At 40.7% G+C, this 21,230-nt stretch overlaps 1 protein-coding gene across 4 annotated transcripts in view; it reads left to right on the top strand.

Annotated features, from left to right (window-relative positions):
* The window catches only part of adck1 (aarF domain containing kinase 1), an 87,520-nt gene that overhangs the window by 32,685 nt on the left and 33,605 nt on the right, over positions 1–21,230 (top strand). For all 4 annotated transcript variants that reach the window (XM_040049082.1, XM_040049081.1, XM_040049083.1 and 1 more), the window contains 2 exons: positions 10,554–10,757; positions 20,932–21,090. In XM_040049082.1, coding sequence (XP_039905016.1) covers positions 10,554–10,757; positions 20,932–21,090 — 363 coding nt within the window. The remainder of the gene's footprint in view (positions 1–10,553; positions 10,758–20,931; positions 21,091–21,230) is intronic.

Genomic DNA, 21,230 nt, shown 5'->3' with positions numbered 1-21,230 from the left:
AGGGAGGAGTAGAGGTGACACTCTGAGACTTTCAATCTGGAAGGATGTCTGGTCTTGGAGACCACTTTCTAATATTCCATTTGAAAGTGTTTCTGGAAACTAGGCTTTCCTGTTCAGGTTTCTGCCTGTATGCAGAAAATAGCAGTATGGAACTGTGGTGTGTCGTCTGAAGTGCAGGGTAGGGGTGGAGTTTGTAACTGTCTTTGGATGGGATGTAACAATGATCCAGTGTCTGATCGCCTGTTGTAGAAAAAGAAATATGCTGATAGAATTTTGGGAGAACTGTCTCCATACCGGCTCTATTAAAGTCTCCCTAAACAATGAATGCTGCCTCTGGTTTAGAATTCTCTGAATCACTAATAACGTTGCACATTGCATTCAGAGCCAATATATCACCTCGTATAAACAGCTCAGGAGGCACACTGGGCTCCAGCCATGTCTCTGTGAATGCAAAATCACAGCAGTTCTTGATGAGCTTTTGATGCTTAATCTGTGCGCGCAGCTTGTCCAGTTTGTTGTTAAGGACCTGAACATTAGCGAGCCCGATGTTAAGGGGAGAAGGCTGGTTTCTCTGCTGGATCCAGAACTCCATCATAGTGGCATCTGTAATATTGACAGCTGTTATGTATGATGTCCATATTGAATCTGTGAAAGCACTGTATGCATACAAAAAAAATATTATTTTAAAAGTAGATTCTAAGTCTTTTGGTTCTTGTTGGTGCATCCACCAATATTCATTCCATAGACTGAATATTATAAAATTAAAGAACACTTAATGTTTTCATGGCAGTTTGGCTGAGGTGATGGAGTGACTGGCCAAGAACTTGTGACTTTGTCTTTATCACTTGCACATATTCAAAGAGCACAAAGGGTGGGTAGGAGTTATTCCTTGAAAATAATTTACCATCTGTGCTTAACGGCATCTGATGACTGTCCATCAACCTGCACAGCGAGGACCCAGCTCAGAGGCCTGTGCTTTAATTACATGTGCAAACAGACACAGAGTTAAAGAGAAAGAAAATAATACGTTTCTAATCAAAGGGTACTCCTCTGTAAAAACATGTTTAAGGGTTTAACCTGCTACTAACACAGAATTCGTTTAGCATTAGCAACAGGCAACCAGATATAGACAGAACCTCATACAGTATTGTGAAGGCGGTTTATTTTTGTTTTTATTTTTCCAAAAAATGTTGTATGATCATTATAAAATAACACATCTATATATACAAATTACTAAAAAATTAATTTTAGACCCTCCGCAAATCGCTACCATATCATGGTGGAGGGGTTTGTGTGTCCCAGGGACCCCAGGGGCTATGTTCTCCAGAGGCTTCTGTCCCTTGGTAGGGTCTCCCATGGTAAATTGGTCCTGGGTGATGGACCAGACAAAGAGCAATACAGAAGACCCCTACAAGTAGAACACCAAGGGAACAGTTCATCCTGCCCGGGATAGGGTTACCGGGGCTTTGTCCTCGAGCCAGGCCCAGGGAGGATGCCTTAGGGCGAGCATCTGGTAGCTGGGTCTTAGTCCATGGGGCCCGGCACGCACAGCCCGAAAAAAGGACATGGGCACATCCTCCTACAGGCCCACCACCCACAGGAGGCGCCGTAGGGGTTGGGTGCATTGTGTGCCAGGCGGCGGCCAGAAGTGGAGGCCCTGGCGGACTAATCCCCGGCTACCAAGATGGCTACCAAGCCACAGGTCGATGATCGATTTTGTAATCGTATCACCAGACCTGCGGCCATATGTTCTGGACACTTGGGTAAAAAGTGTCCAACCTGATTTCTCCAACCTTTCCACCTGGAACACTCTATTGACCTGGATTGAGTACGTACACAATTCCCTTACCTCCTCTGCCACCGGCCTCTCACCCTTAAAGGCATCCTTGGGTTATCAGCTGCCATTATTTACATCAGTTGAAGGTGAGTGCACTGTTCCATCCATCCAGCACCACCGTCACAGTGTTTTCGACTCTAGAAAGCAGCGTGGTCAGTCAAGCTGCCACCAAGGAGCAGAATAAGCACCTTGCCAACAGACGCATCAAGTGACCCCATTAATGACGAGGTTGGAAGGGTTGGCGTTCCACTAAGCACATGAAGAACTCAATCAGGAAAATGTTGTCCAAATTTTATCAGCCCTTTTGAAGACATGCCATTATCAACCATGTGTCTGAACGTCTCAAGTTTCTGCACAATATGCAAATCCATAACGTTTTCTGTCTCTCATTTGAAACCCTGTCTCGAGTCCTCTGTGCCCTGCGTCTGAACCTTCCCCCACCTGCCCAGCTCATCAATGGCTTACCAACATATTCGGTAAGGCGGCTCATGGAAGTTAGACGTGGGAGAAGGCTTCAGCGTTTCGTGAACTGGGAGGGGTACATGCTGGAGGAACCTTCCTGGGTTCCTCAATCAGCCATATTGGATAAAACCATGCTTAGAGACAACCATCCTGATAAACCTGGCGGGTCGCCGGAAGGCTCTTGTTTGGGTGCTACTCTAACAGTCCTCAAGTCCTTCTGTGCGTCTCTCTCTCTCTGTGAAGTGTGTGGTGTGTTTGTGTGTGTGCTTACCTCCTCTCCATCACACCTGAAGTAATCAAGATCACCTGTTTGCCGTCTGCTGATCAGTCGGCCACTACTTATGCTGGGAGCAAACCTTCGGTCTTCACCAGAGCATTGAACCGACCACATTGTGAAACAGTCTCTGATCAGTAAGTCTGTTTCCAGTTTGCACAACGACTACGTACGTGTCCCCTCCTCTGTGCAGAAGCCCCGGTGTTTTTCCCAGTGAGAGCGATTTATGTGTGAGAGAGCTGTGGAGACGATTCTGTTCCTGTTCGGTTTCCTTTCCAAGGAACTTGAAAAGAGAGACTGTGGATTTATCCCTGCCTGAAGATGTTGTAAATAGTTTTCCTTTCACGAGCACTGTAAATAAACTCACCATATCTGATCTCCTGAGTCCTGTGTTTGAGTCTGGCCTGTCTCGTTGGTTATTTGCATTTTGTTTAGAGCATTCAGTTTAATCTTCCTCCTAGTGAAAGCTTTTCTATCCTCAGAAATCTTCAGGGTCAATGCTGTTATCCTCAAACAATGACAATTCTACTGGATCTGATGACTTCCTCTGTAGTGGCAATACAACTAGGACACCTGTATGTGGAAGGGTTTGGTGCCATGTGGCCTTACTGGGCAGTAAGGGTCTCCACAAAATCCCTATGTACTTGTTACCAGTGAAAGTTCCTTGATTCAGGGCATTACCTTGATGACAGATTCAGTCAGGAAAGTAGTCTCTGTAGATTTCTGTCTTATGGTCTGGGCTGAGAGATGGGGCCCACAGATGTGCTCTAACCACATAAACTGTCTGGAAATGCTGGCAGTTCATCTGTTGCTAAAACATTTCCTCCCTTGGCTGAAAGGTAATCATGTATTAGTCAGGTAAGAAAATTCTACAGTTGTTGCATACATCAGCAGACAAGCAGGAGGTCCTCTAGGTTACACGCACTGGCATACAGAATTATTTCCCCGGTGGCCCTCCTTCCCTCAATTCTGTGACCATTGACAGTAGGCAGAGACCTCCTTTGTTTGGTACAGGGGTAAATACAGTGGGTAAAATACGTATTTTTTCTAACTATGTATATATATAACATTAAAAAAAAAAGTGCTATTGATAAATCTCACCAGATGTCAGTAACAACCCGTCCAATCCATACATGCAAAGAAATCAAACCGTAGATGTCCAACATTGCTCATCAGAACCTTTAGTAGTGTCAGCAGTGGTTTTCCCAACATTAAGGTTGTGAAGGTCTTATTCTAGCCATCATAAGATGTTTCTTGTGCGACACCTTGGCAATGACACACCTTTTTATAGTTCGTCATTTGGGACTGAACTAGCTGATATGAATTTGCATGAAGTTGCAGGATTGTTTTCTAATTACTAAAGAATTTCAGCTGGTGTCGTGACTTCCCCTTTTTACACCTCCATTTCTTCATGTGTTCAATACGTTTTCCCTGCGTCATTTCTCATTATTACACTTAATTTGTGGAAATCTATGATTTGATGTCTTTGCACGTGTAGGTTAAATGGATTGTTAGCAACATCTGGTGAGAATTGCATTTCAGTCCTCTGTTGTAGTGATTATATCATTTCTGCAGTTTCTGGTTGAAATGGATAAGGCCTTCTCACCGATCAAGGTGCATCTGGCAGATATTTCTGGGTAATATTTTTTGGACATCTGGAAAAGGAAGGGAAGACTGTCGGCTGCCTTTTATTGTCTGCCTTTCGCCCCTGAAGAGCAAAACCGGCTCCATACCTTATGTTGAGTCTTTGCGCTGCAGATTGACATGGACAGAGCTCAGGGTATTTAGACAGAATGACCACTTACCTTTATCCATTATGGCACCTGGCCTGCTGGTGCCATAATGGTGTTTGTGGTTCTGATAAGGCCACGCTGGAGGTCTCGTTATAATGAGGCAACTACTTGTGCTAATTGGACAACCAGGGTTGTAGCCATAGCATAAGTGTTTATTTTAGTTAATTATAATAAATTTGCAGAGCAGACATGCTTAGGATAAATTAAGCAGTTTTTATATTTCTCAATCCAAATACCTCTCTGTCTCCTCTTGGAGATTTTTTTTTTTTTGGTGTATACAGTGGATTATTATACTATGAATATTTCCTGAACCACTAGTTCAGTGCCACTCCAGTGGACAGGTATAGTCTGTTATACATGTTTAACAGACTTTGAACTCGTCACAGATACAAAGATGCCGCTGCTGTTAGTTCAACATCTTCCTGTGCCTCCTTTTTATCACCTTCCTTTACTCCCGTTTCACTTCTGCTTATCTCTCCATTCTTCCCTCATTGTCTAATCCTTTTATCCATGAACACACCGCCCTCCGAAGCTCACACAAACACACATGGTTTTCCAGCCTTTATTTTCTGTCCTCACCAACTGTGTGAAGAGGATGAACATAGAGATACGCAAATGCATTCTACACTCAGCTCCTGTGGCTCTGGTCTGTACCACAGATGAACTAATGCATCTAATTTGCTAACTGGTCCATTTGGTGGGACTGCACATTTGTGTAGATCGTGGGCGGTGGTGAGCATCAGCCTATCCCAGAGCAGCATTTCCCTCAGGCTGTCAGAGGCGCATTACCATGGTGATGTCATCCTCAAGCTGTGAGTTTGCCAGCATCCCACAAGGCTCCCGATTACTGGAAGGGAGGCGAGTGAGAGGAGAGAAGATCGATCTGATAATTAGGCAATAAGTGACAAACTGACGCCACGGTTTCGTTCTGAGGAACCTCAAAATTAGCTTCCAAACATATTTTGCGAGAACCGTCTAGGCTGTTTGAAGACTGTTGACCAGACGGAGATAAAAGAGCAGTATGTCATCTCTGTTTTGTTGTAGCAATGATATGAAGATTATGAATAATGCACGTTGGATATTTTTGTTCTCTTTCTTCAGTCCATCCATTTTCTTAACAGCTAAATCAGCTTCGGGTCATGGAGGTCAGCAACCTTATTCAAGCTGTGAAAAAGAATTTACCCCGTCCTGATTCCACCTTAAATGTTTTAGATCATCAAACAAATTCTACTATTAGACAAAGACAACCTGGATAAATACAAAATACAGCTTTAAAATGATGATTTCATTTATTAAGCTATTTACACCTGAGTAGATGTGGACATTGTCTTATTTTAAACAGTTATCTGTATTTTCTTCAGTAGTACTTAAAGACCAAACTACACACAGGTGACAAAGTTTTTCAGTGCTCTTTGTCTCGGAGCTCTTCTTGATAATATCTTCTATTGATAACTGTAGCCTGCGATTCATTAAATCAGCTAAGTACCTCGTGTCCTGTGGATGGCGCTATTGTAACCCTAGAGCAGAAATGTTTTGTCACAGGATAAAGGCGATCACTGTTGATCTGCTGTGACCTTTCTCTGTCAGAGGGCAACAGATGCCCCTGAGGATAACAGAGGAACTGGATTCACTCACTGTACGAGTCAAAGGCCAAGGATTTGTTCTTACATAGATTTATTTACACAGCTTTTTCTTCAGGTTAAGTTAAAGGTTGTTTTCTTTTGTTACAATATTGTCTTCATCTACACAGAAATTATCTTTATAACCAAGCAAACCTGGATGTTCTGTACCACAAATACAAATTAATTTGAAAACATAATAAAAGTAAACTTTGAGTGGTTATGTTACACTGAGTCACACCTTTCTCTGAACTGTTAACTAACCTGATTTCTGTTGTTGCTTGTTTTTCCCTGGCTCAAAATGGGCCTTCGGTTTAAGCATACTCGCTCGTTGTATGGCCGAGGCCGTCTGTGTTACTTAAGATTATTCCTGATTATTTGATGAACAAAAATAATTGATCCATTTAACCATGTAATTGGACAAAAACACTTCTGCCTTATTAATAGAGCATTAATAAATATTCAAATGAGAGGTATTTTAAAATGAACTGCTCTTTGGTTTACAATTTAGAAATGCAATGTTTTAAAAACTGTATACAATCTCTGTCAAACAAAAAAACCTAGCGTGGCATTTACACGATATATTAAAATTAAATTGAAATAAATGATCTCAAGTACGATAATTTCAAATAAAACAATCTAATAAAGTAAAATTACCTATACTCTGTCTTCTTGGAAGGCTTTCTTACATTAATAGGTGGCAAAAATCATCTGCTGGATGACATAGATTTGTGTGTGTGTGTTTAATGAGTGTGTGTTGGTAGCCTTTTAAAGAGGTGGTGTCTGTAATGAAGAAAAGTGAGCATATCAACATTAGAATTTCTGTGCTTTGATGCAAAAACAGATGTTATAATGGTGTAGATCAGGGGTGTCGAACTCCAGGCCTCGAGGGCCGGTGTCCTGCAGGTTTTAGCTCTCACCCTGGGTCAACACACCTGAATCAAATGATTAGTTCATCACCAGGCCTCTGGAGAACTTCAAGACATGTTGAGGAGTCATTTAGCCATTTAAATCAGCTGTGTTGGATCAAGGACACATCTAAAACCTGCAGGGACACCGGCCCTCGAGGCCTGGAGTTCGACACCTGTGGTGTAGATGTTAATAATTAATGTTAATAATAATTCAGTGCCCCAGGTCAGTAGCCCGTGTACATTTTTATTGGCCTGTAGGGGAAAAAAAAGCTTTTATTTTTATATTTTTAAGATATTAATACAACTTTATTCAGATAATATTTTCTCTTAAAATCCGAAAAATATTGTACAAAAGTAAAATAACAAAAGCCAGACATAAATATGGTCTAGTACACCCATGCCCCCCTTTAGACTCACCCCTGTTTGTTGCAGGTCACTGCCTCAGCCTTCAGCAGGCGGCCCAACTTCACCATCGTCCCAAACTTTCATTACTGATGGAGCAGCTACAACATTCGCGTCTCTTCATGTCAGAGTTTGTTGATCAGGTGTTTTTTCCACTGGGTCCTGTGGTTGGGGGTTTGTTGTGTTGATGTGAGTACGGCTGGCAGCGCGACTGTGTAAATAGTGAGCCTCAATAAAGTGTGCTGCAAAGCACGAAAATGTCTCCGTGTCTGCCGTGGCGTTTCACAGGTGCGTCAGCATCTAAGGAAACAATTCGCATCGAGGATTTCTGATAATATAATCCAGTTATTCCAATAACTCCAGGAGTCATTGCAGCCTTATTAAAACAAAAGAAATCATTTCTCACTGAAGCCATAGGAAAAAGGTCAAAATTTAGAAATTGCATTTTTTTTAAACTTCTGATGTTCAATATCAGTTTTTCATTTAAAATAATTTTATTTATTTTCTAATTCTTTAATGGCACGAGGCTTTTTGTTTTACATTTTTCGTTTTTCAACCTCTCTATTATGTGGCTACATGTGAAAGCAGCATTTCCCCCAAAACGTCTTCTTTTTATTACTTATCTCCAAATATTAGAACTAAAAGCTTTTTACTGCGTATAGTCTTGGATATGAATTTACATTCAGAGACTCATATTGTATAAGTGCTGCTGTTGTGCTATCTTGATAGAATTTGTGCCGATTTTAGTATGAAAGCCATGCAGAATAAGTAATGTATATGAATAAAATGTATAAATGCAAACTTAGTATTTTTGAAACACTGCATTAACAGTGTGGCTCTGGTGATGGCGCTTGTTACAAAAAGGCGTCCTGGTGCATGGCTAAGCAGAAAGACTCATCTGGTAATCTCTGGTGACTTGTTCCTGTCATTGCTTTGTCATCATCGTCCAGATGACACTCATGTCAAACGGTCCTATGGGAGCATGCTGCGTGGCTGTATGTGTGTGAGCCCTGGAGTGTTTTCATGTGTGTCTGCTGGAGGTTAGAGAGGTTAAGGGGAGCTAATTTCACGCCTCTTTATTTGCACTGGCCTCAGGAGACGAGCTCTATAAGCATTATCACTTCCAGCTGGTTCAAATGGGACAGACGGGACAGGACTGCCAGCACAGATATGCAGACACGTAGAGACCAGAGCACAGAAGATGCTTTCTAGAGGCTTAGGGTGTCATTTGTTTTTATTGCTATTTTTCATTTAGATTTTATAGACATGTATATTGTATTCTGTTTGTTCGTAACTGTTTTGTTATATTTTAGCCGCAGTTTGAAGATAGAATAGAATAGAATTCAACTTTATTGTCATTGCACATGCACAGGTACAGGGCAACGAAATGCAGTTTGCATCCATCCAGAAGTGCTTTAGTGATATAGATATATTACAATATATATTAGCAATAATATAGATATGTGAGTATATTACAGAAATGGGTCTATTATGGTATGTTATAATGTACACGGTATGAAGTATGTTGTGAATATATAACTATAAGTATGTATTAATTGTATTAATATGATTCCTGTTATTTTTGCAGGACCTTTGTGTTGACATTGGTTCATTTTTCTTTCAGAAGTAAAACCAAAACACGAATCTCTGACTCTGAAGCTCTGTAAACAGGAACTAAATGCACTATGTGGCCAAAAATGTTTGCGCATCTGCCTTCACAAGTATATGAACATGAGTGACATCCTGTTATTTATTCCTAAGGTTTTAACTGGCAGCTGTAATAGCTTCAAGCCTTCTGGTTTGGTAGTAAGTTAATGGGAATTTCTGACCATCCTTCCAGAAGCGCATTCGTGCTGCAGCATTGCGTGTTCCTTTCACTGGAACTGAGGGGCAGAGCCCATCTCCTGAGAAACACCACATCTGGCAACCTCCAAACTCTGACTTGTCCATCGCCAGACAGAGAACCATCAATCATCACTTGAGAGAACATGTTTACACTAGAGTCTAGTTGTGGCGTGCTTTACACTGCATTGCCTTGTACGGATTGGATGCAGCTACTCAGCCATGAAAGCTCAGCTCATGAAGCTGTCTGTGCACCGTTGTAGAGCTAATCTCAAGACCTCATGAAGTTTGCAGCTCTGTAGTGAATGACTCTGCACACTATGCATCCGCTGACCTGCTCTGTGATTTTACGTGGACAGTTGGTGACATCACGGTACCACACAGTGGTGCCAGTCACAGCTGCTCCTTGTACCATGCAGTTTGAAGTTTCCTAGACGTCTAAATGAGTTACATGACATTAAAAGACACTCAACACTGCTGAAATCCATCCAGTAACAAATCAGACTGTGTGACACGAGGAGCAAAAACAGACGCTGTGACAAGGATTGAGAGGAAGATGCCCTATATGCACACTAGAGGGCAATGAGGGAGCTCGGGAAAAGGAGGCACAGGTGAAAAGAAACTGGGTAACGAACAATGAAGAAAAAAAACGAGTGATAAATAGCAGAAGTCAAAACCTGGGGGGGCAGACAGAGACTTAATGTTCACACCTGACTGAAGTCCTACGGTGGGACCTTAGACAGCTGTGAGTAAACAAATACCCACAAAGCTCAGTGAACTAAAGTAGTAATGTAGTCCATCCCAGGCGCAGCCCTCTGACCCGTATCCTAAATTTGATTTGTTGCATTTTCAGCAAAGAGATCATCAGTAGATTTATTTCTATTGCAGTAGATTCTCTCTGTGGTTGTGTGTGCTTTTTGTAAGTAGAAATTTGTAAAGGATTGATAGAAATAAGTCATACTTTATGCTGAACACCATTGTCATATAAATTAATGATTGAACAGCTGAATGTTTTAATATATTTTTACAAATAGCAGTATTTTATGTAAACACTTCATGTCATGATTCAAATTACCAGTAAAACCAAAATGTACTCGATAGCTTTTTGCTCCTGTTTCAACATAACAATGACAACATGAACAAAAGGAATAGTTTGTCTGCTCTGCTGCGCCACAGTTGTCAACTTGCCATGATCTCCAGTGTGTCAGTGCTCCCAAAGACACGCTTCAAGCTTTTACCTCGTCTCTTTAGCAAGTTTACTGGTACAGTAACATTTTAAAGCACTGGGACTAAGTGCCATGCCACACATCGAACAGTGTTTAGCCTTTCATTGTCCCTGAAAGTCTTCATTTCTGCAACAACCTTGATACATTTTAATCAACTGTCATGATTGTTTTCCGTCACCTCCTGCAGGTGCACAGGCGATCGGCAGAGCGTCTTCGAGACTTGTGCTGTGCCAACCGGGGCACTTTTATCAAAGTGGGCCAGCACCTTGGTGCTCTGGACTACCTGCTGCCCGAGGAGTACACATCTACGCTAAAGGTGCTCCACAGCCGAGCTCCTGAGAGCAGCATGGAGGAGATCCAGCAGGTTATCAGAGAAGACCTTGGCAAGGAAGTAAGAGCAGATAAACTTGATCTACTGTAAGACGAAATGTTGTAGGCATGAACCTTTGTGATTTTTCACATGAGCCTGTCTTAATTGTGTGCGTATGTGTGAGTTTTAACATTACGTTGTGTGCTTCACCTCTCATGATAAGGCATCCTAACAACATTGATTTCACCCTAATTTCCAATCTAGACATAAATGTAAAAACAGACGTATTAACAGTGGAACATTTGAAAACATCTGAACAACAGCCATCCTCACTTATCATGTCAAATTTTATTTCATTCAAGTGAGCAGAAAGATGGGTGACAACGGTCCCCGCAGTGAGGCCGACTATACATGACACAGGAGTGAAAGATGATGGCTGATCTACATTTATGGGTGTCTCTCACTCTTAGAGAGAAACTTGGGTACTTTTTTGAAAAAGATTAAAAGTCTGAGACAGAATTTTATATGAAAGACGGATGCAGCCTCAGTGACCTCGCCCACTGTCTCTATAAAGTGTTTTGTTCTTGCCGTCTTGGTGTTTTGAAGCCACACAGTATCTACCCGAGGCATTTCAGAGAGGAGCTGTGGCAGTTGTTTGGCTTGAAGCAACATTTCCACATTTCAACTTTTCCCCCCTCAAAACAGTATTTCCACTTTTTCTCCACATTTTCCTTTTTCTTAATGGGCCCATATCCACATATCTCTGTCGTGTGGATGTGACGAGTAAGGGCTGAATCTGCAAAATAGGCTGATGATGTTTTCTCTGTTTTTTTCTCTTTTTTTTTTTTTTAAACAAAATGAACATCATGTTTTCTTTAACAAGTCTTCAAACAAGTGAAAGTGTTTAGTGAGGTTTTACATGACGAGAGCTGAGGGTTGTTTTCTCAGAGACCTGTGGACAGCTGCATGTCTTCCACTGGTGATTGGAGAGAATGACACAACATGTGTGAAAATTCCAACATTAGAAAACAGAGTCATAGTACAGAATCAGGGAGTCCAGCTGTCAGATAAGAGAACTCTTTCAGCATCGTAGCAGATTTATTCCAGTAAAGAATGACTTTTACCAAACACCTTTATGTTTGCCTTTCATTCGGTCTGTAGTTTAATCATTTTTATTTGGAGTTTCTTTCACTGTAATAGTCGGAGCATCTCTGTGCACGTGTTCTCGTAGCAAGCTGAGAAGTGGGGACGAATAAATCAGTTTAAAACTGCTAAATGACAACCGAGAGGCTGTTAATGCTGCTGTTAGTGTGGAGCACAACATTCAAACTGCTGGTGATGACAGCCTTTTAGAACTGCAGGAGGAAAGCAATTATTCTGTTATTTTTAGACACAGTGTGTCGCTCTTCCCCTTCTCCTGTGTGTGCATGCGCTACAAGAACGGGTTTGGTAGGTGAACGCGGTGTTCCTACGACTGTTTAGGCAACCACGTTAGGGTTGGATTATGCTGACACAGCATTAATGAATCATTGTTGAGACCTTCATGATAAAATTCACAGTGCAATAATGGTAGATACCAAAATAATGCATATCAGTGATTTACAACCATGGGTAATGCTAGCCATTATTTGAGAACTAGTTTAATATTCATAGTAAACTGCGCAGTCCTTCTCAGTAACCCGCAGAAACAAGGAGAATCGACCTTTTCTCTAATTGCTCTCAGATATATCAGTCTTCTCTTGTTCATGTTTTTAATTAGGTCCACATTCAGTTTGATGTCTTCCAGAGTAGGGCATCATTAACGCTGAAAAGATAGTAATATAATTTGTGTGTCTACAAAGAAGGTAGCAGAATGAATCACCCCCCTCGCTTCTGGAGTGGCAGGAGAAGAAGTGACGCTGATGAGCAGCTCTGAAGGCAGCAGCGAAGCTTCGCCATCATTTCCGATCGACTACACATTTATCTTTTTAAATATGTGTGCATTCTAACGTCAGATGGATTTTCTCATGTATAAGTGGTTAGTCACGAGCAGTATGTGGTCTGCTGCTGTTTTCAGCGCCATATGTGGTGAGATGTGCATCGGCGCTGTGCGTGCATGTGAGGAACGTTGCCTTGTTTCTGGTTCTCATTTCCCTCTAGAGTAAACCTGCTAAACATGCACAATATGTTCTTTTACTCTGCATGTACTACTACAACTACAACAAACACAATAACTACATCTTGAACAACAACAACCGGAGCTTCCATGGCAGCTGATAATAACTGTAACGACTAAGATTTGTCAGCGCTTTCCAAAATACCCAAGAACACCATATTCTACAGCAGAGGTCGTGTTATCATCTGGGAGCCGCCAGTAGGTGGCAGACTGCTGCCTACTGGGAATCTGCACTTTCTGTTTTCCCCATGGATAAAGACAAAGAAGTAGGGCTCCAGCTGCCAGCTTTAGCCACCTTTCGGCTTGCCTCGCGATCCATGTTGGCTTAGAACAGCTGATTATAATAGCATGTTTGGATTTAAAGCCACATACTAGCAGCTGCTGTAGTTATATTTACAGTCATCTATTTGTAGTTATTAATTTAGACCATATACGATTAACTTAGTGACTAATGTTACTTACAGTAGTATTAAAAACTGAGATTACAGAAAAGTACGTTGGTCTTGATCATTTTTATTTTTTTAATAAACTGTATATTTGGTATTCGTATGAATAAGCTTTAGTAAGCTGATACTTTATTAATGTGGTATTAAAATGGATATAAAACACACGTATAAATAAAAGTTGAGATTTTTCAAAATAAACTGAATCACGTGAAATAGTATGCAGAGTGTTTACAGACGAGAAGCTAAAAAGAGCCGTCAGGTGCTCAAAAATGAACCTTAGAACGGGCCGTGTGGTAAATACTCACAAAGAAAGCTGCAGACTAATGAGAGTCTGTTGATCACAACCGACCAACCAACCCGATGATGTCACGCTCTATACTGGGACAGGATGTTTTAAAACTAACTTTAAGAATCCAGCTTCAGACACACTGTTACATCTATGTCGGTTTTTAAGAGCAGGTGAGCCTTTATATGTTTTGCAGCTTTAGTTCCTGCTTATTACACAGAAACTACCACAAATGTTTCCCTTTAAAAATGCGGTTTTAGTTAGTACCTGAACCACATACTATGAACTTACACCACTGAGGGAGTAGCTAACTGTAGCTAATGTTACTGGAGGCTAAGGTTGCAAAAAAACAAGGTTGTGTTGAAATAAGATGACATTATTATAATAAATATGGATAAACAACCAGATGCCGTTAATATGACTGTCAGATAACACTGATATAATTAAGCACCCCATGTACAGTTCATTCAGACTGTAGCTATGTGAGTGAATGTTATCATGGTTTATTTCTAATGATAAACATGACATATTCCAAAGTGTTCCAATATGTTGTTTTTGGCAGAAAATGGAAAAAGATGAATTAATTTACTTCATGCAAAGTTATAATGATGTGAAACTGTTGCTCAAACAACTTCAATCATTCTTGGTTTAATTTCAAAAATCTAATTTTCCAGTATGGAAGAACCCTGGGCTGGAGAAGTGGGAGAACATGGATGGGATCTTACTTTTGTGTACTGGACATTTTAAATATCTGTTCCATAACTACTTTCTGTCCAAGCTGAAATATTTTTCCCGCACTGTGTTGTCATCCATATATAAGGTGTGGTGTGACAGGGGGTCCACTGCAATCCCATCAAAGTCTGAGGTATTCGTATGAATTATTCCTTTAAAATTTGGAAAAAACGATGTTAAATAGACCTTTATATTCTGTGATCCATGATAAAACAATAATTATTGTTTTCTTATTCTTCCTGTCTTTGAAACATGTGGATTTGGATCAGTGTTTCCAGCTCAGTCCAGACTTTCTGATGCTTGTAATCATTTGTTAGTGTTAGCTTCTGTGTAATAAGCAGGAATTTATCAATCAACTAACAATCACACTTTAATAACCTTTTAAAGCAAACTTAATGTGCTATTAAATAGAAACAGACAGGTTTGTATTTTGCATTTGTTTCCTGATATTAAGCAAAATCTACCAGAGAGATGTAAACATTTACTCAACCAGAGCATTAAACATAATATTGACATCATTGCTTCTAAGCAAGGCAGACTTCTGGGAACCTAAGGTAGGATTAATTCAAACATTATAATATAATAATACTACCCAAATGTGCTAAAACAGTAGCCAGTATTACAGTGTTATTATGAGGTTATTGCAGTTTATCTCTGTATAAAAATGGTAAAATCCAAACTCGCAGACATTACTTCTTGTAGCTGGCAGGTTATCATGTTGTTACTAAGGTATTATGTTACTGTCATTAATAGGTTTTGCCTCATGGACATGCCTTGACATTTTGATATTTCCACATTATTCCTCTGTTTTTGGGCCTCTATTTTCCAATTACATACAGTTTAGTACTTTTACACTCTTTAACTGCTGTTGCTGCATGATAATACTTGTATATTAACTGGTTATTACTTTGATAACTAAGTGGTAATAACTTGTGTTGGCCTTGTTACCTGACTATTATCGCTTTATTACCGAGCTGTAATAGAAAGTGCTGCCATTAAAAAGACATTAAAGCACTACAGTCACTGAGCTCAAACAGGCAAATCTGAATTAAACGGACTTACTCGAAGTCCTGTTTAGAGCTTGATAAGAAGCCAGCTGTCTTCCTCACAGATCTTTAGGGCCAGGTGGCTTCTTTACAACTTCTCAGGACTACCATGACCTGGATGGCTGAGGACCCACACAGACATCTCTTCACAGTGTAATGAAATGGGTCAACGATACAGAGGCCCATTCTTTCAGTTTCACATGTTTGTGTCCGTCTGCTGCTCAAAGTAAAGCGTTAGCTGCAGGTGTGACCTTGTAGTGATCACAGATGCACTCCAACATCTTAATAACTGAAACAAGGCTTCATCATTTTTCACCCAGCGAGGAAACGAAAGCCTCACATTTACCAGCCATCACTACGGCGTACGTTATGCAGTAGTGTCCATAAAGACAAACCCAGTGGTCCAAGCTGTCAAACTGGTATTTACAAGGTCAAGTGCTGGACTGAATACGATGCAAGACCTTTCACCTTAAACGTTATGTGTAGCTGCTGCTTTACACAATGGTGGGATAAAAAGTGAAAGGACAGTGTGTATACGTCGTATTGTTCGTGTGTTACATCTGCGTTGCATTAAGACGGGGAGGAGGATATTGGAGTTTTCAGAGCTGAGCCTTTCACTTCTTTTCCTCTGCTAAGTAATCTGTTTTTATTTCTTCTCTTCTGCACTGTAATGATTCATGTCACCTCCTCCAGCTGGGCCCGTGGCGCGCCGCCATGGAGAAAAATGACCACCTTACTGCAGATACAGACACCAGTGTGTTGCCATTTAACTGGGAGACCTCAGGGGCCATTTTATTTGTGCCACAACTCATTTCAGGGAACGTATGTCACTGTGGGTCTGCCCTGTGGGAGCAGGCCCCACATGCACACATTACCATGTTTATTAACAACACAGCTGAGATTAAGTAGTGAGTGTGTAGGAGAGTACATGAATCAGAGGCTGCAAACAGGGCGCTGATTACAGAAGCTGTACAGTGATAAAGAGTTGGACTGTTACTGTCAAGCCTTTTTTCAACATCGTTTTTACAATAATGTAAATTTTAAGAATCGCAGATGTTTAAATTTCACTGGGATTCCTCCGATTTTTCACAGCTCCCTAAAGTGACAGGTTCATCTAGAAATTACACGTTTACTTAACCCATGAAGGCTCTCTTTGCATGTCAGATCCCACTGGATGCTCCTTCTCATAGTGGGCAGACATTGGTAAGCAAAGACAATTTCATTCCATTTAGCATATTTGCATAATGAATAACTCTGTTGTTCCCACACAGAGTCTCATGCTGCATGCATAATTCATTGTCCTATGGCATCTTCCACATGCCTCCCGGTCAGCCTGCGCCCGATGGGCCGACATCGTGTTCAAATTAGTCTCTTTTCATGTTTCACTAAGAAAAAAAAGCAGGGCAATTGTCCCAGTGATGACGTTAAAATATCAATGCGAGCCTGCCAAACACGATACTGTGGTAGATGAGGGTGGTAACACTTATACAGTCCCAGCCTGCACTCTTCACCCATTCATACATTTCTAATATTCACACACCTGCAGGACTCACCGACCTTGTATCAGTTCTTAGTTGGGCCACGCTGAACAGGCAGTTACTGATTACTGACAATCGGCAGGCATTGATCAGTCAGAATGCCAATCACACTTTGAGTCTGATCATAGACAGAGTGGAGATTTGTGTTGAAACGGGTTAAATTTGCTTTTGTTCCCACTGCAGAGACGCGTCTCTGAATGATAAACGTTAATGTACTGCATTTATCGATTGCTCTTCCAGCCTTAAAGCCCCTGTCCCCCTCTGTCCCTAAAGACAAATACATGTAGACACCAGTAGGACCTTCTGTTCAGGGTGAGTCCCTTTGTGTGTTAAAACATGAGAACTTCACTGATTTTAAAGTAAATTAAATGTCTGTATTAAAAAAAATTTCCTCACAGGTTTTTTTTTTTTTGCGTCCCTGGAAAATATTTCCGACTGTATTTGTGTGATCTGTGTGAGTTTGTGTTTTTGTTTTGCTGTGTATGTATTTAAAATGTCTCTTAATCTAATTGTTTCATATGTTGGAGTATGATGACCTCTCTTGGCTGCTGTAGATTTTATTCAGCTGGAAAGTGACTAACAGTTGATTAACAAATGTTCTCATATGTAATGATCAGTGTATGAATGTGAGAGTGAATGAATAGTGGCATTGTAAAGCGCTTTGGGTGCCTTGAAAAGCGCTATATAAATCCAATCCATTATTATTATTATTAATAATCTTCCTATAATGATTGTAACGTCTGTGTGTACCCAGTGAAACTGCACAAACATCGTCACACATACAGCAAATATTAACATCTGATATGAAAAAAAAAACAGATATCATGAATCATACATTAAACATACAAGTCTGTTCTGGTTTTTAAATTTCCCTTTCACCTGTGAATGCAGTGTCATGTTCAGCGCATGTGACCAGCACTAAACTTAACAGTCAGCAGAATATGAATCTGTGTGAATCACAACTCAATACAGAAGAATTTGAAAAAGCGCCACTGGTTTTTGCAACTTTATTTTACATAATTTTAAAAATTATTTGCAAAACAAACTGATGATGCAGTTTTATTCCCCAGTGTTCAGTTTCAGCTCAAGGCCTAATTGATTCCAAGTTTTAATGAAAACCTAATAGCATCAGTATTGCTCCTGCTAAACGTTACAAACACCTTGTAAAACAGTGTGACAGACTAACTCTGTGCTACAGTATGTTTGACTTTTGAAATTTGCTCTCCCAAAGCTGACAATCAGATGATTAAGATAGGTTTTTAACCATCACACATCACGTTTTTTCTTCAGAAAAGTCCTTTTCAGCACCTCCCAAATTTCAGGTTAATGAAGCGAACCCTGAATCACTCATGACTGAACCTCATATATCTCATCCAAGTCAGATTTTAATTCAGTTTGACTTAATATAGCACCAAATCACAGCAACAGTCGTCTGTCAGATCCAGGCTCAGGGAGGGGCGGCCGTGACCAGTTGGGGGTGAGGGGAGGGAAACAAAAGACACAATGTCGAAGAAACCCGAGATGAATAATAGTTTAAATGCAGAGTGGTGTAAAAACACAGAGTAAAAAGAGGGGATTGAAGAAGAAACACTCATGCATCGTGGGAAGCCCCTAGGCCAGGGGTCAGCAACCTTTAACACCAAAGAGCCACTTGGACCCGGTTTCCACGTAAAAGAAAATACTGGGAGCCACAAATACTTTTTGACATCTAAAATGAAGATAACACTGTATGTATTGTTTTTTACTTTTATGCTTTGTGGCAGTCACAAAGCGCTGTACACAAATATTAAAATAAACAATACAATCAATAGACATTATACACAATGTAAAAGATCAAATGTAAATAATGTAAAGAATATAAAATACGTAGATCAACAAAAGGCTTGTTTGAACGGAAAAGTTTTTAACTGCTTTTTAAAAGAATCCACAGAGCAACTAAGGTGTGTTGCTTATGAAATCCATGAAGTGCTACAGAGAAAGTTACATTTTATTTAAGTAATTAACACATTTTGAACTCTTTCTTAAAGAAATATAACAAAAGGAAAGACACCCAGCTGAACTAAAATGATCCAGCAAACAAAAACTGTTGTGAGCCGCCACCCTTATATCGCCTTTGAGCTTTTGGAGCCTTGACCTGACTTTTAAAAATTAATTGGAAAAAAAGCACTATGCTGCTGAAAAATGAAAACTAGATATTTGCAAAATTCTGTCTAAATATGTATTTTACCAGGTTAATGTGTGTGGTGGGGCGTGGTCTGCAGCGCCGCTGCAGGGGAGGCGACGCACCTGAGCGGGACCGGCAATCACGCCTCGCCGCCTTAACGTCTGTGCTCTCTCTGCTGTTGTGTTGTCGGGCTGTGAGCTGCAAAGCTACAGCCGGCTGTGTGCGTACAGCAACCGTGTGTGAAAAGTGGTCAATAAAGAGATGCTGAAAAGCATGTTCATGGAAACATCGCCGGGTCTGCCGTGATATGTTTACAATAAGACTTCTGCTCCTGAACCTCTGCGCACAGCGTCTTCAAATCGGGGCTGTACGAAGTCACTTTCATCTTTACAGGACTGTAAGCTGTCGTCTGTGAGGCGTGAGCGGTGTTTGTTTTTAACATAGTTCATGGTGGAGCCGCTGACATAATGTGGATCCGAAGATCCACAATTGGCCTACCTGGGGTTGAAAGTCTCGATAAATGCACGGCGTTTCGGCGGGTACACCGGCTTCCGCGAGTGTGACGCTTATTTTGAGCAATGAAAAAAAATAACCACCCGGCTCCGCGGGTTGCTGACCCCTGCCCTAGGCCTAATGCAGTGTAAGGCTGTGCCTCCCACTCTGCTTTCAAACGCCCGAGGAACCACAAGAAGACCAGCAGCCGAAGAAGACAGACCTGAGGTCTTTAAGATAAGATGGGCCTGATTATGTAAGTCCCCAGGGAAAAGGATTTGAAATTTAATACTGGTTTTATCTGGGGGGACAATAATGAGCCAGTGTGAGGGGAAACATCCTGCTAGTCCCTTTCAGTAGGACACTGCAGCAACTGAAGGTGTTTCAGGGAGTTTTTAGGATAACCTGACAATAATAAACTACAATTGTCAAACTAAGTAATAAATGCATTGACTAATTTGTCACTGTGACACAGGATGGTTCTAATAATAATAATCTGGTTGGATACATTGTTTCTAATATACAATAACCACAGTTTGATCTGAATTTGGAAGCAGGATGTTAGCGCTCATCCAGGTCTTTATGTCTTTAAGGCATTCATGTGATGTAAAAAGGTGTGTGTCACCTGGTGTCATGGGTAGATAAAGCTGGGTATCATCTGCATAGCAATGAAAATGTATGTTATGGATTCTAATAATGCTTCCTATATAAACATGTGCAGAACTCTTTGATAGTTTGGACTTTTATTACCAACTGCTTTTTGTATTCTTCAACTGTTCATTGTCTTACTGACTAATTTAGTAAACTTTTAATAATCATAACCCCCATTTGCATTTTTATCTGACAAAACTGTTCAAAAATATATAATTTTCATAGCATGGACATATTTAATAGAAACATTTAAACATAAAAGGCAACCCAAGGACTTGAAGATAGTGTGTTACTGTAAGAGCAGCTGTGATTTTGATGTGTTTTACCTGCTGTAGACCGTCATCACAAAGTATTTATTTTAAAAACAGAAGTATTTTACTTCCCCACTCAGCTGCCTTATGTTCTTACTTTACAGTCGGTTATGGAGTTAACTGTGCCAATTTCAGACTCAGTTATGGTTTCCGTTGCTTTTTGATTTTGTGAGGGAAACTTCTCAGCAGATTTTATTGTGATGGGGCCACTTATTGATTCTCGGAGTGTGTGAAACAAACAGGGTGGCAGTGAAAAATCAGATGCAAAGGTGGGAAAACACAATCTGAGGCAATCCAGTACATAACAAGAGGATGTGCAAGATGCTAGCAGGCAGGGTGTGCGTTTGTGTGCGTGTACTTTGATGTTGTTCCCATCTCCTAATTCTTCACCTCTTTCCCTTCATAATCCCTCATCCCCCCTCTGTCTCCTCCAGTTGTCAGAATTATTTCTCTCCTTTGAAGAGAAGCCTCAGGGTGCAGCTTCCTTAGCACAGGTCCACAAGGCAGTGCTACATGATGGAAAGACGGTGGCAGTCAAGATCCAACACCCCAAAGTCCAGAAACAAAGTGCCAACGACATCCTAGTAATGGAAGTGAGTCTCTGTCTGTCCAACTGCTTTTGAATGAGTTAGGAAATGTGGGGCTGGTCCATTGGCCTAATGCAAATCAATCAGTTTAAACTTATGATCAGTTTATTGACAACAACTTTGTCAGCTAGTAGGTTTATCATTAA

This window comes from Simochromis diagramma, unplaced genomic scaffold (assembly GCF_900408965.1).
Source record: "Simochromis diagramma unplaced genomic scaffold, fSimDia1.1 OVJJ01000426.1, whole genome shotgun sequence".
Classification (NCBI taxonomy): domain Eukaryota; kingdom Metazoa; phylum Chordata; class Actinopteri; order Cichliformes; family Cichlidae; genus Simochromis; species Simochromis diagramma.
The sequence above is the reverse complement of the archived record's forward strand: the minus strand, read 5'-3'. Positions and strand labels throughout refer to the sequence as shown.